At 44.2% G+C, this 13443-nt stretch overlaps 1 protein-coding gene across 6 annotated transcripts in view; it reads left to right on the top strand.

The window, feature by feature from the left end:
* The first annotated feature begins 3528 nt into the window (after positions 1-3528).
* Positions 3529-13443, top strand: part of PARP4 (poly(ADP-ribose) polymerase family member 4) — a 55843-nt gene continuing 45928 nt past the window's right edge. For 3 of the 6 annotated variants that reach the window (XM_060273832.1, XM_035115126.2, XM_035115125.2), the window contains exons 1-9: positions 3531-3766; positions 5862-5994; positions 6698-6941; positions 8624-8717; positions 9291-9369; positions 9553-9660; positions 10562-10711; positions 11262-11399; positions 11927-12100. In XM_060273832.1, coding sequence (XP_060129815.1) covers positions 5863-5994; positions 6698-6941; positions 8624-8717; positions 9291-9369; positions 9553-9660; positions 10562-10711; positions 11262-11399; positions 11927-12100 — 1119 coding nt within the window. In that variant the 5' untranslated portion in view covers positions 3531-3766; position 5862. Of the gene's footprint in view, positions 3767-5861; positions 5995-6697; positions 6942-8623; positions 8718-9290; positions 9370-9552; positions 9661-10561; positions 10712-11261; positions 11400-11926; positions 12101-13443 lie in introns of all 6 variants that reach the window. The other 3 variants (XM_035115123.2, XM_035115122.2, XM_035115124.2) reach the window with 3 other exon arrangements.

The following is a 13443-nucleotide window of genomic DNA, read 5'->3' as shown; positions in this document are numbered from 1 at the left end:
CAGAGGTAAAGGGCATCAAATTAGGGAAAAAAGAATACAAAGTCAAGGCTTTCGCCGACGACCTCGCAGTAACTGTAGAACAACCAGATACAAGCTTACCGGAAGTCCTGAAAATTTTGGAAGAATTCGGCAAGGTGGCGGGTTTCAAACTCAACAAAACAAAGACCAAGATGATTCTGAAAAATTTAAAAAAAGAAGAAAGTGAGAGATTAGAAGAACAATTAGGAATTTCATGTGCCAAAAAGATAAAATATTTAGGAGTGTGGCTAACGGCGAAAAATATCAATTTGTTTAACGACAATTATAAAACAGTCTGGAAAGAAATCAACAAAGATATGGAATGCTGGAAGAAACTTAAATTATCTTTCTGGGGAAGGATTGCGGCGGTGAAAATGAATGTTCTGCCACGGCTTTTATTCCTATTCCAAAATATTCCTATAATAAAAGGGACCTCCCAATTTAAGGATTGGCAAAGAGCCCTATCTAAATTTGTGTGGCTAGGAAAGAAGCCTAGAATTAAGCAAAAAATCCTTGTAGATAAAAAAGAGAGAGGAGGGTTCGCCATGCCTGAGTTAAAGCTATACTATGAGGCAGCTTGCCTTGTATGGATCAAGGATTGGATTACATTACAAAATACGGATTTGTTAGACCTTGAGGGATATACAAATAGATTCGGCTGGCATGCCTATCTGTGCTATAACAAAATCCATACTGGCTTTAAAAGTCATGTATTTAGGGGTCCAATTTTGGAAGTATGGAACCGTAATAAAGCTCTATTAGAAAGGAAAACACCATGGTGGGTTGCTCCCTTAAATGTCTTAGCTATACGAAAAGTGAACATGGATAGGAAAGGAATTATGTATGAGGATATTGTTGTAAAAACGAAAGATGATTTTAAATTAAAAATTTATGACCAGATTAAGGATAAATTCGCCGGTTGGCTACAATACTATCAAGTTAATGATTTATTTAATAAGGATAGGAGAGAAACTGGTTTTGAGGCAAAAAAGTCAAAATTTCAAATCGAATTATTGGAAAATAGTCAAAAATTATTATCAAAAATGTACAATTTACTACTGGATTGGTACACGTTGGACGAGTTGACAAAGGATTGTATGATCAAATGGGCGAGAGATTTCGGGCATAATATACCCACGGATAGCTGGACCAAACTATGGAGAGAACATCTAAACTTTACGGCATGTACTACTCTTAAAGAAAATGTAATGAAGTTAGCACACCGTTGGTACCTAACACCAGTAAAATTATCTAAAATGTATAGAAATCAAAATAAATGGTGTTGGAAATGTGAAACATCGGTGGGAGAATTTTACCACATGTGGTGGGAGTGCAAAAAGGTTAAAAAATTTTGGGATTTGGTTTACAATGAATTAAAGAAAATTCTGAGATACACCTTTCCCAAAAAGCCGGAGGCCTTTTTGTTGGGACTTTTAGACAAAGAAATAGCAAAAACTGACCAAAATTTCTTTTTGTACGCCACTACGGCGGCGAGAATTCTAATAGCCCAGAAATGGAAAATTAACGAAATGCCATCAATTAATGAGTGGCAGTCGAAACTTTTGGAATATATGGAAATGGCCGTACTCACCAACAGAATCTGGGAACAGGATGAAGGAAAACTCAAACTGCAATGGAGTAAATTTGTTGAATACGCAAAAATTAATTATAAAGGTATGAAAACGTTAGTGGTAATAACATAACTCCCACAATGATACATATATAATGAATTAAATAATACGATATGAGATTGAAATAACTTACCATCTGCTGGAAGGAAGGAAGTCGCGCTGTCGATCTTGATGTATATATTGTTTTTTTTGTTTTGATATATTAATTTTGTTGGAAAATCAATAAAAATTTATCATTTAAAAAAAAAAAGAATTGATGCTTTTGAATTATGGTGCTGGAGGAGACTCTTGAGAGTCCCATGGACTGCTAGAAGATCAAACCTATCCATTCTTAAGGAAATCAGCCCTGAGTGCTCACTGGAAGGACAGATTCTGAAGCTGAAGCTCCAATACTTTGGCCACCTCACGAGAAGAGAAGACTCCCTGGAAAAGACCCTGATGTTGGGGAAGATGGAGGGCACAAGGAGAAGGGGACGACTGAGGACGAGATGGCTGGACACATGGGCGTACCCAGGATCAAAACTAGGGGGGGGGGGCAAGGGGAGGGGCCAAGGCACGGAAGGGGAGGGGCCACAAAGTGGGCGGGAACGGCGAACTCACGCTCCGCCGGGCTGTGCCCCTCCCTAGAAGCAGGGCTGGTGGGCGGAGCCCAGCCCAGCAGAGTGCGAGTTCAGCGTTCCCGCCCGCCCCGCCGCGCTCTCTGGTTCCCCGCCGCGCCTGGCCTTGCCAGAGGGCGCGACGGGGAGCTGGAGGGAGGGCGCAGCGCGGCGGGCGGGAACGGCGAACTCGCGCTCTGCCGGGCTGTGCCCCTCCCTAGAAGCAGGGCTGGGGGGCGGAGGCGGAGCCCAGCCCAGCGGAGCGCGAGTTCGGCGTTCCCGCCCACCGCGCCGCGCTCCCTGGTTCCCCGCCGCGCTTGGCCTTGCCTGAGGGCGCGCCGGGGAGCTGGAGGGAGGGTGCGGCGTGGCGCGGCGGGAATGGCGAACTTGCGCTCCGCCGGGCTGTGCTCCGCCTCTGCCCACCAGCCCTGCTTCTAGAGTAGGGCAGCTACCCTAACTTGCCCCGTGGTGGGTACGCCCTTGGCTGGACAGTGTTCTTGAAGCTACAAACATGAATTTGACCAAACTGCGGGAGGCAGTGGAAGACAGGAGTGCCTGGCGTGCTATGGTCCATGGGGTCACGAAGAATCGGACACGACTAAATGACTAAACAACAACAACAATTTTTTAAATGATTCAGTTGTACAGGGATAGGATCATACTGAAATCCTCTAATTTTCACAGTTATTATGCTACAGAATTTACTACAGTATAGTAAATTCACAATAGTCCAGCAAACCCATTGCAAAAGTGAAACCGATAGCAGTGATTGCACAAAATGTTAATGTTGAAATGAAATAGCCTAACATTATATTTAATGATCACAAACAACAGAAATTAAGCACAGATTGTGCAAATACTAAAAGGCAATTTAAAATACTAAATATTTAAGCGCTCAGGTAACTTGAAAAGTCAAGATATTCTGCCCCAAAGGCTTGTTTATTCAGGTGTAAGTCAAATGCTCTACCAGACGCCGGCAATAAAGCTGATAATGTCCAGTTTGCAGAACTGCATGCTTTTCTTAAGCACTTAAATAACAGGCATTTGGGAGCCTTCTGCTCTCCGCCTTAGCAGATTGTCCCAAAGTGATTAGCTCTTTCAGTGCAGCCCTAGTCAGCTGCCCGTAGCTCCCGCCACACAGCATTAAGCCCCAGCTGCTGCTATAATCATGACGCAGCCAGCAGCGATGAAAACATCAATCCAAGTTCAGATCCTGGTCCTTCCATTGCTTTTGCTTCGCTGATCCGGGCCAGTGCTGACACCTGATTGGAGGCCGCCTTTCCCCCTCCGGCAGCTAGGTTGCAGCGGCCCCTCCTGGAATCCGGCGCAACCTCGGTGGCGTGAGCCTTGTCGGAACCAGGAAGCGAGCTGCTGCCAGGGCTGGGGCGACGGGCGGCAAGCAGGCAAGTTCCCCTTCGGATTCCCTGCCTCGTCCTCGTTTCTGATTTCCAGGCGGAGCAGATCAGTTAACGGTGCCGTCTGACAGAAGAGGAAGGGTTGCCAACTTTCCTGCCCGGCAAGGTTCTTGTGCCTTTCATTTAATGGTTGTTGCATGACAGCAGGCACCGATTTCGCTTTCGCTGCAGGCCGGGGGGGGGGAGAGGAGGGAAGGTGAAAGAAAAAAAGCCCCGCCCCCACCCACGGAGATTTTGCTCCTTGTCCCGCAGTTGTATTAAAGGCACAGGGATAAGGGCGCTGGCAGCTTTGTGAATGAGTGAAAGGGTCCAGTTTTCCCTCTGGGCTTTGCATTTTCTTGTGTTCCTTTTCTCTTTGGGTCAGGCGGTAGCAGAGGGATAGGGAACCTGCCGACTTCACGATCGTGGGCGTAGCCAGGATTATTTATGTTAGGAGGGGCTGAGCATCGTCTTCTCTCTGGCTCTGTCTAGCAGATTCGGAATGAAATGTCTCACTCAACAGCAGTTGTTTCAAATTACTTCCTCTTGACTCCCGAGTGCTCAGAAAAAAACCTGTCAAAATCTTTCTACAATTCCTCCTTTTAGTCAAGTATTTTTTAATTTATTTAGCAGGGGCATGGTCACGATGTAGCTGAACTAGAACTCCGACCATTCCTAACTTTGCAGCAGAACTTATTCCTCCAAAACTTTACTGTAAGCTGTATTTCATGAAAATTTTATACAGCTGCTTGTTGTTGTTGTTTTTTAAAAAGAAACCCAACACCCTCAAAGCAGTTTACAAGAATGAAATCAGCACTAAAAAGTGAAACCATAATTTAAAACATAGAAAAAATGAAAACCACAATAGAATAGTGTCAAACAAATTAAAATTCAAAAATTAACAGAGTGTTACCTTCTGCTTAGATACGCATCTCTTTATGTTGCTTCCTTTGTAAGGTGTATTTCAGAAACGTGGGTGTGATGCGGTTATAGCTGGCGTGTCGGCTTGCTGAACTACAACCCCCGTCACCCCTGGTTATTAGCTATGCTTGCTGGGGCTGATGGGAGCTGACGTTCAGCATATGTATGGCTGCCCAAAGGTTTTCCATCCCTGATTTAAAGTACAGTAAATGGTACGCGGGTGGCGCTTTGGTCTAAAGTAAACTACAGAGCCTAGGGCTTGCTGATCAGAAGGTCGGCGGTTCGATTCCCTGCGACAGGGTGAGCTCCCATTGTTCGGTCCCAGCTCCTGCCAACCTAGCAATTTGAAAGCACCTCAGAGTGCAAGTAGATAAATAGGTACCACTCCGGTGGGAAGGTAAATGGCATTTCTGTGTGCTGCTCTTGTTCGCCAGAAGCGGCTTAGTCATGCTAGCCACATGACCTGGAAGCTCTCTCAGCCAGTAAAGCGAGATGAGCGCCGCAACCCCAGAGTAGTCTGTGACTGGACTTAACAGTCAGGGGTCCCTTTACCTTTAAATGACGTATAGACAGTTTTACACCAGGAATGTTTAAGTCTTATGGGAGCAGATTGCAGCATAAGTTTGTTTAGGGGTATATATGGAAACATTGGGAGCTAATTAGCTCCAAGGAAATTTGTTCTAAATTTAATGTTTGTGTTGTTCTGCTGTTTTGTTTGCTGCTTTAGGAGGAAGGGCAGGATAGAAAATAAATAAGCCTTTTCTACAAATAAAGGTTGGCGCTCACACACTGATATCTAACATACAGTTCTTTGAGCTACATGAAGCTACACGAGGATAGATTATCTAGGGACAATCTTATTATAGGCCATTTTGGACTTTACTTACAGTGCAATTGTCTGCCTAGCTACTTGGAAATAAGCTGCACCGATTTTTGAAGGGGATGACTCTTTTGGTTAAAGTTATATTAGAAAAATTGTTCACTGGTGCTCTCACAGTGTAAAACTGTATCTTAGCAACTGTAGTATGTGAATTGCTGTATTCTGTCTCCTGCATGGAGCCTTTTGTGTAAAAGTACATGCATTTATATGCACAGGTACTAGAAACTTCTGAGTCAACATCTGTAGGACTGCATTACCAGGAAACCCCTCCCCCCATGGTTATATACCGTAGGTATATTTCAGCTTCACGATCTGTCCTTCCAGTGAGCACTCAGGGCTGATTTCCTTCAGAATGGATAGGTTTGATTGTCTTGCAGTCCATGGGACTCTCAATTATTACCTTATTATTATTATATTGCAGGATGACGGTGACAATTTTTGCAAACTGCGCATTCTTCGTGAAAGTGAAAAAATTATCTGTTCTGGAAAAGAGCAGACTGAATGGCTGCATTAAAGAAAATGGTGGGCAGATTAAATTTGTGTTAAATCATGAGGTAAGTTTTAAATGTTTGGTTCTTTGTTGTAAACAGAGGCGTAAAGCAATGTAGCACTTTATGTTCTGGCTGCTGTTGCATTATTGAAGTCCTAGGATCTTAAATATTTTGCTTATATGTGGCCTTAGGAGGATATATTCCTCAACGGTGGGACCAGGGAGGGGATTCTGAGGATGCCTCTATTACTTGGGTTTGGTATGACACTGAGTAATGGCCTCGGCGGGTAGTGTAGTGACAGTTGCCTCATCTGTGCCACCAAGATTATTTTTTTGTGTAGAGTGTAGACTCACAATATGTTCCTTAGTATGAACATACCTGCCAAGTTCGGGCCTGAGAAATAAGGGACTGGACTGGAAGTAGCAGACCGGAAGTAGCACTGCCGCCATTTTGGAACTGGGCGGAGCATGCTCAGAAGCAACTTTTGATGCTGCTCTGCCCTGTTCCAAAATGGCCGCCGCACCAGAAGTCTCGCTGCAGCCATTTTGGAACTGGGCAAAGCAGCATCAAAAGTCGCTTCTGAGCATGCTCCGCCCAGTTCCAAAATGGCCGCCGCACCAGAATAAACCGGGAAAAAACAAAAAAAAATCTGTTTTTTCGGCTGGGGGCAGCTGGAAAAACGGGGTTTCCCAGGGAATATGGGAAACTTGGCAGCTATGAGTATGAACAGTTCATTTTCTAAACTGAACCCCTCATTACATTTTAGTGTACTCATGTGGTCACTGACGACGCTAACTCACTCAGCTCCATTCATCTGAAAGCCATCAAGAAATATCAGCTGCCCATTGTAGGTGCTGATTTCATATGGAACTCGGTTAAAGAAAGAAGACTTTTACAGGCTGATGAATACGAAGCCCAGCAGTCATGGACACACATACCTGATAGGGGAAATTCTCACAGACTAGAGTCCTCCTCGGCAGACAAGTTGCTGTCGGAACATTTCTTTGGAGGTAGAGCATTTTGAAGTCTATTGAACTAGAATAAGATTGTGTAAATTTGTTTCTGTTTGCCTAACTTCTTCACATTGCCTCCCCCCCAAAAAAAGGATTTTGGGTTGCAGAATTTCTGTACTAGTAAATAGAAAGCTGAAGCTGGAGAGGGGCCATAGCTCAGTGTTAGAGTGCATGTTTCACATGTAAAAGGTCTCAAGTTCCATCACTTGCCTTTCCAGGTAAGGCTAGAATGATCGGAGGGTGGCAACATGAGAACGGGCCTTCTCTGCAGTGGCTCCTCATCTGTGGAATGCTCTCCTCATGGAAGTTCGCCTGGCGCCTTCATAATGCATCTTTAGGCGCCAGGCAAAAAAGTTCCTTTTCAACCAGGCCTTTAGTTGATTCAATTTAAATCCTATGCCCTTTTAAAATGTGTTTTTGGGAGGTGGGGGGGGGCTATTGGGTTGTTGTTTTTATTTTGGGGGGGGGTATTTTGTGGTTTTATATCTTGATTTTATTCTGTGAACTGCCCTGAGACCCCCGGGTATAGTGCGGTATATATATATTCAATAAATAATAATAGTAATCCTAGAGAGTTGTTTGGTATAGGCAACACTGAGCTTGATGGAATAAGGAAGTGGCTTGTTGTTAGCCTGTTTTCTTTGTTCGTAAGAGTACCCTGATAACTATTAGGCACCAGGCAGAAACATTCCTCTTCTCCCAGGCCTTTGGCTAATTATATGGCCTGTTGAACTGTGTGTGTGTGTGGATAATTCTTCTCTTTGTTACTACGTTATGTATTTTTGTGTTTCTATACAGGCGGTGACCATTTTGCGCGTGGTTCTGTTTCCGGTCCCCATGCGCATTGGAGCGTGCATAAGTCTGCTCTGCCCCACCCTGTTCCACCTCCAGTCTGGCCGACCCCTGTTCTGCCCCGCCCCGCTTCTGCCCCTGTTCTGCCATTTTCTGGGTCCAAAAGGACCCAGGCATCGGCAGCCACACATCAATTGGACACACGCAAAATGTCCTCCGCTTGTATTTTAAACCACCCTGTCATTCCCGGATGAAAAACAGTATAGGCCAGGCATCTCCAAACTGTGGCCCTCCAGATGTTTTGGCCTACAACTCCCATGATCCCTATCTAACAGGACCAGTGGTCGGGGAAGATGGGAATTGTAGTCCAAAACATCTGGAGGGCCGAAGTTTGGGGATGCCTGGTATAGGCTCAAACACAATACAGATGAAAAGCCAAGGAACTAAGAAAGTGGTCTAATCTTTTCCTTTGTTTGTGAAGTAGCATGGACAGCTGTTGTGTCTCGTTGGAGGGCCAGAAGGGAAAGAGTAGGTTTACTGCAAATGTCAGGATCTGTCTACTGTTGCAGGAAGATAATGTGTATTGGCAGTGGTTGAGGGAAAATGGCAGCCCACATCTGGTTAAACCCTAAAATTAGGTGGGATCCAAGCGCTGAGCTGTGTGTTGGTGCCTGGGAACAAACCAAGCAGCTTGCTGTCTACAGGGTAGTTTGGTGGGCTGAAGCGAAGCAAGATTATTTAATACACCCCTCACCAAAAACTGCCTTTCAAATTCTGACTATCTTTCTTGATTTTTGAGATTTATTAGTTGCGGTTAATATACGTGAATGCTAATTCAAAAAGCAGCTGATGGGCATAAGGGAAATAACTACTGTCTTAATAAATAGTTTACGGAGATGACCACCTAGAAAAGAGGACTCCTGGAAAGAATGAATGGGACAGCAGCAAGGCCCATGACAACAGCAATGTGGGTGAGCTGAGGTAATCTTCTTGGCTTCTCTGGCTTCTATTTTTCTCATTTAAAGAAGAACAGATATTCTCTCCCTTTGGAGAGGGATTCGGCACTCAGGTAGAGCAAATGCTTTGGAGGGAGAACTTCCAAGGTTCCCTACAGCTGCTCTGTTATTAGAATTGGCAGGATCAGACAGGTTTGTGACTGGCCCAAGATTCATGGCTGAGTTGGGATTTTAATCCTGGTCCTAGTTAAACACTTTAACCATGACACTACTCAGTATTAAGATACTTTTCATATGGAACCCTTGGCATATTTAAATAAGCAAGCAAAATGCAAAAAGAAACCTGCTGCAGGACGGCAGCCTTTGTTTGTTAGCACTTTTAAGCAAAATAAAACTCGATCACACGCTTGTTCCTATGCAAGCCTTCACCACTGACTTTTGAAAGAGTTCAGAAGTCTTATATGATTCCATTAGGTGGCTGACTTTAATATGGTAGGCTTACAGCTTACTCAGAAGTAAACTGTAATGGGATGGACTGCAGCCTCAGTTGCATTCAGTAATAAAGAGTCTGGTGTTTTGTTTTGTTTTTTGGTTCCAGATGGTTTTCAAATAATGATGAAAATGTTCCTTATTTCCCTGAAGACTTTGTGGTTGCAAAGTATGATGTCCTTGAACAGGTAAGAACTTTAATATTGCTGATGGTGTTAAATGGCTTTTACTTGACTTTTTAATTATTTCATGAAGGTATGGTGCTTTGGTTAGTTTAGCAGAGAAGTCAGGTTAAAAACTTAATTGAAAAAATGAGTCTGATAATGCCTACCAAATAGAAATGCACTTAAACACCTTTTTCCCCGCCCCAGGTTACGGCACCTGGCAGGTATGTGGTGGTTGAACTTCAGTGCTCTCGGCAGCACTGTGATTATCCTTTCTGCATAAGTGCATGCTACAGTCAATTGGATGGGAAAGAGGTAAGTTGGGGTGGTTGTTATGATTATGCATTAGTTTGTTTCTTCGATGTTGTGAATGCTCTTGAATGTGAGAGATTTCATATGTTGTGTTATGCTCTTGCTTAATTTTCTGGATTTTCTTTTCCCCCATTGATTTAAGAAATTTCTTTTGTTTTAAGTAATATTAATAATAATAATAATAAATTTTATTTTATTTTACTCTGGGTGGCTTCCGAACACTAATAAAACATTGCACATTAAAAAGCTTCCCTATACAGGGCTGCCTTCAGATGTCTTCTAAAGTTTATATAGTTACTCATCTCCTTGACATCTGATGGGAGGGCGTTCCACTAGGGTGGGTGCTACTACCGAGAAGGCCCCCTCTGAACGGATTCCCTGTAGGTTCACTTCTCACAGTGAGAGAACCGCTAGAAGGGAACCACCAGATCTCTGTGTCCTGGTTGAATGATAAGGTTGGAGACGCTCTTTCAGGTATACAGGGCCGAGGTCGTTCAGCACCAACACTTTGAATTGTGCTAGGAAATGTGGCCTTATACCAAGTCAGATCATTGGCCCATCCAACACTGTATTGTCCACACTGACTGGCAATGGGTCTCCAGGATTTCACACAAGGGACCTTTCCAGTCACAAGCATAAGCCTGTCTAGCAGCCGATAGGGCCGTCTTTTCTACTGCGTGACCTAAGAACCGTCGCAGAACAACAGTTCCCAGGGTTCGCTGCTTAAAATCACATTTGGAGCAGGTTTGTGTGTCTTCTCAAACCCACAGCTGGATGCTTCACAGTACAAGGAAAACTAGAATTTAACTTTGTCTCAATGCCAGGATAATTTATAAGAAATGTCTCCCTTTTTGTGATCCCCCCCCCAAAAAATACTTGAATTGGGGCACTCTTTTGTTCTCAGTTCCAGAAACGATTTATACCAACAAAGACTTCTGAAGAGGCTAGAAGAGTCTATGAATTTTGTACTGAAAATATGAAAAACGAGAATTACCAGTTCAAAGAAGATGTTCCCCATGAAGTGGAATATCTAGCTTCAGAAAAGCTGCAAGAGGTTAGTGTAATTTTTTTTTAAGGATTCAGTTTTCTGTGTTTTTAGCAGTTCTGTAAGCCGCCTTGAGTCCCATCACGGAAAAAGGCAGAGTATAAATAAATATAGAAGAAGAAGAAGAAGAAGAAGAAGAAGAAGAAGAAGAAGAAGAAGAAGAAGAAGAAGAAGAAGAAGAAGAAGAAGAAGAAGAAGAAGAAGAAGACGACAAAGTCAGATTCTGGTTTGCTTCCCCCCTGATGTGGCAAAATCACATGTGGGGAAGGAGCCAAATAGGCCCTTAAGAACAGTATGCACCAGTATGGCAATCATTCATTTTAAATCAAAAGTTATTGATAGTTAAGGTTTAACGTTGCATATGAACTGGGACATTAATTCATAGAATCATAGGCTTAGTTGCTTCTGTTCCTATTTTTTTTTAAATATTATTAATGGCGTTCTGAAGAGAAATGTCAGCTATTGAAATTCACGACATGTTCTATGTTAGCTCTGTTTTTAAACCACTGTTTACCATTGAGCACTTTTGGGTGGCCTGATCACAGTGGTTTGTTTGCAGGTGCTTATAGCAGAAGCCACGAATTCCAGCTCTTTGCCTGAAACAGTCAGCAAGTTTGTGGAACTGATCTGGATTGAAGCACTTGGACACCTGACTCCGCTGCTGGCTAAACCAGTAACCGACCTCAGCCTCAACGATGTAAGGCAATCCCACTTACAGACATTGGCTCACTGAGAGTGTTTAATTCCCTTGAATGCCAACAGAAATACAAGGCCAAGCAAATGCGCTTTCTGTTTCTGGATTGTGAAACAGCTTGTGTTGCTGTGATAGGTTTGTCATTAAATGTATTAATGGTTTATTTTTATGAATGCAAGGGTTGCACCTCTCTCTTCCCTTTCTGTTCTGGCTACAGCCTCCATAAGTGCATGCCCTGCCATGTGGAAGTCATTCTCTTGTGGTGGAATCTCCCCCCAATCCTGTGCCCTCCCCCAATCCTGCAAACTGTAGTTTAACTCTCCCCCCCCCCCGCTACAGTTCTCAGTACCCTTAATAAACTGCAATTCCCAGGATTCTTTGAGGCAGGCAGGAATGTGCTTTAAATATATGGGATGTATATGCACCCTTAGCCCTCCTTTGTCTGTTTCTCTTCACATTTGTCTGTGTCTTTTTTAAAAAAAGAAGGCAAGAAAGAAATAACACATTTTTATACCACATTTTCTTAAAAGGTGAGCAGAGCAGAAGGTATTTTACTCCGAGCAAGGAAGGCACTGGATGAAATGGAATCTCCGAAAGAGAAAATGGAGATAATGTCAGAGTTTTATAAAATCATACCTCACAAAAGCGGGCTGTCTTATGACGTAACCAGAAAGTTGTTATCTACCAAGCACAGTCTCTGTCAGGTAACGTTGAATCTGACCTTTGCTTTTAGTGTATCCTGTGTATAACCAGGGTTTGGGTGTGTTGAGTCCTTGGTGTGTAGAGTACCGCGGGGCGCAATTCTCTCCCCGATGCTTTTCAACATCCTTATGTGCCCCCTCGCCCAGCGTGTCCGGAATTTTGGTTTGGGTTGCCATCAGTATGCTGATGACACCCAACTCTATCTGCTGATGAAGGGCCATCCTGGCTTGGCCCCAGACACACTGATCAGATGTTTGGAAGCTGTGGCTGGATGGCTACGTGGGAGTGGTTGAAGTTAAATCCTTCAAAGACAGAGGTCCCTTGGCTGGGTTGGGACGATACGGGGTTGGAGGCCAACTCCCATCCTTTGCGGGGGCGCAATTAGTGCCAGTGCCTTCCGTCAAAAGTTTGGGTGTAATCTTCGACACCTCCCTTTCTATGGAGGCGCAGGTTACATCTACAACAAAGGCGGCATTTTTCATCTCCGCCAAGCTAAGTAATTGGTCCCTTACCTCTCTCGCCCTGATCTCACCACTGTGATCCATGCGACGGTCACCTCCAGGCTTGATTATTTTAACTCACTCTACGTGGGACTGCCCTTGAAATTGACCCAGAAACTCCAGCGGGTGCAGAATGCCATGGCGAGACTCCTTACAGGGTCCCCGCCTTGGGATCACATTCATCCAGTGCTATACCAACTGCACAGGCTCCTGTGGAGTAGAGGATCAGGTTTAAGGTTCTGGTTTTGACCTTTAAAGCCCTATACGGCCCAGGACCCTCGTACCTACGGGAGCGACTCATCTGGTATGCCCCGCGGAGGACCTTATGGTCTGCTAACAACAACACCTTGAAGATTCCAGGCCCCAGGGAAATAAGACTGGCCTCGACTAGAGCCCAGGGCATTTTCAGCCGTGGCCCCGGCCTGGTGGAATGCTCTCCCACAAGAGACCAGGGCCCTGTGGGATTTGACATCTTTCCGCAGGGCCTGCAAGACGGAGCTGTTCCGCCAGGCCTTTGGTCAGGATGCAGTTTGACTTACTTTCCTTTGTATAAAACAAACCCGAAGGAGACCCCCCAACCCACTCACAGGTCCTTGTATGATCAGTGGAAACAGTTGGTCCTGGCAAGTATTAACCACTCTCACTTCCAACCTGATAATTGCCACCTGCCCAGATTTTAACTTGTCTGAATTAATTTTAAGATGTATTTTAATTAATTGATGTCTGTTTTTATGCATATTGTGTTGTTTTTATGATGTTAGCCGCTCTGAGCCCGGCCCGGCTGGGGAGGGTGGGATACAAATAAATTATTTTTTTTTATTTTATTTTATTTTATTTATTGCGCA

The sequence above is a fragment of the Zootoca vivipara genome, chromosome 4, assembly GCF_963506605.1.
Source record: "Zootoca vivipara chromosome 4, rZooViv1.1, whole genome shotgun sequence".
Classification (NCBI taxonomy): Eukaryota; Metazoa; Chordata; class Lepidosauria; order Squamata; family Lacertidae; genus Zootoca; species Zootoca vivipara.
Note: the sequence above shows the minus strand (reverse complement) of the source record. Positions and strands in the feature narration are given on the sequence as shown.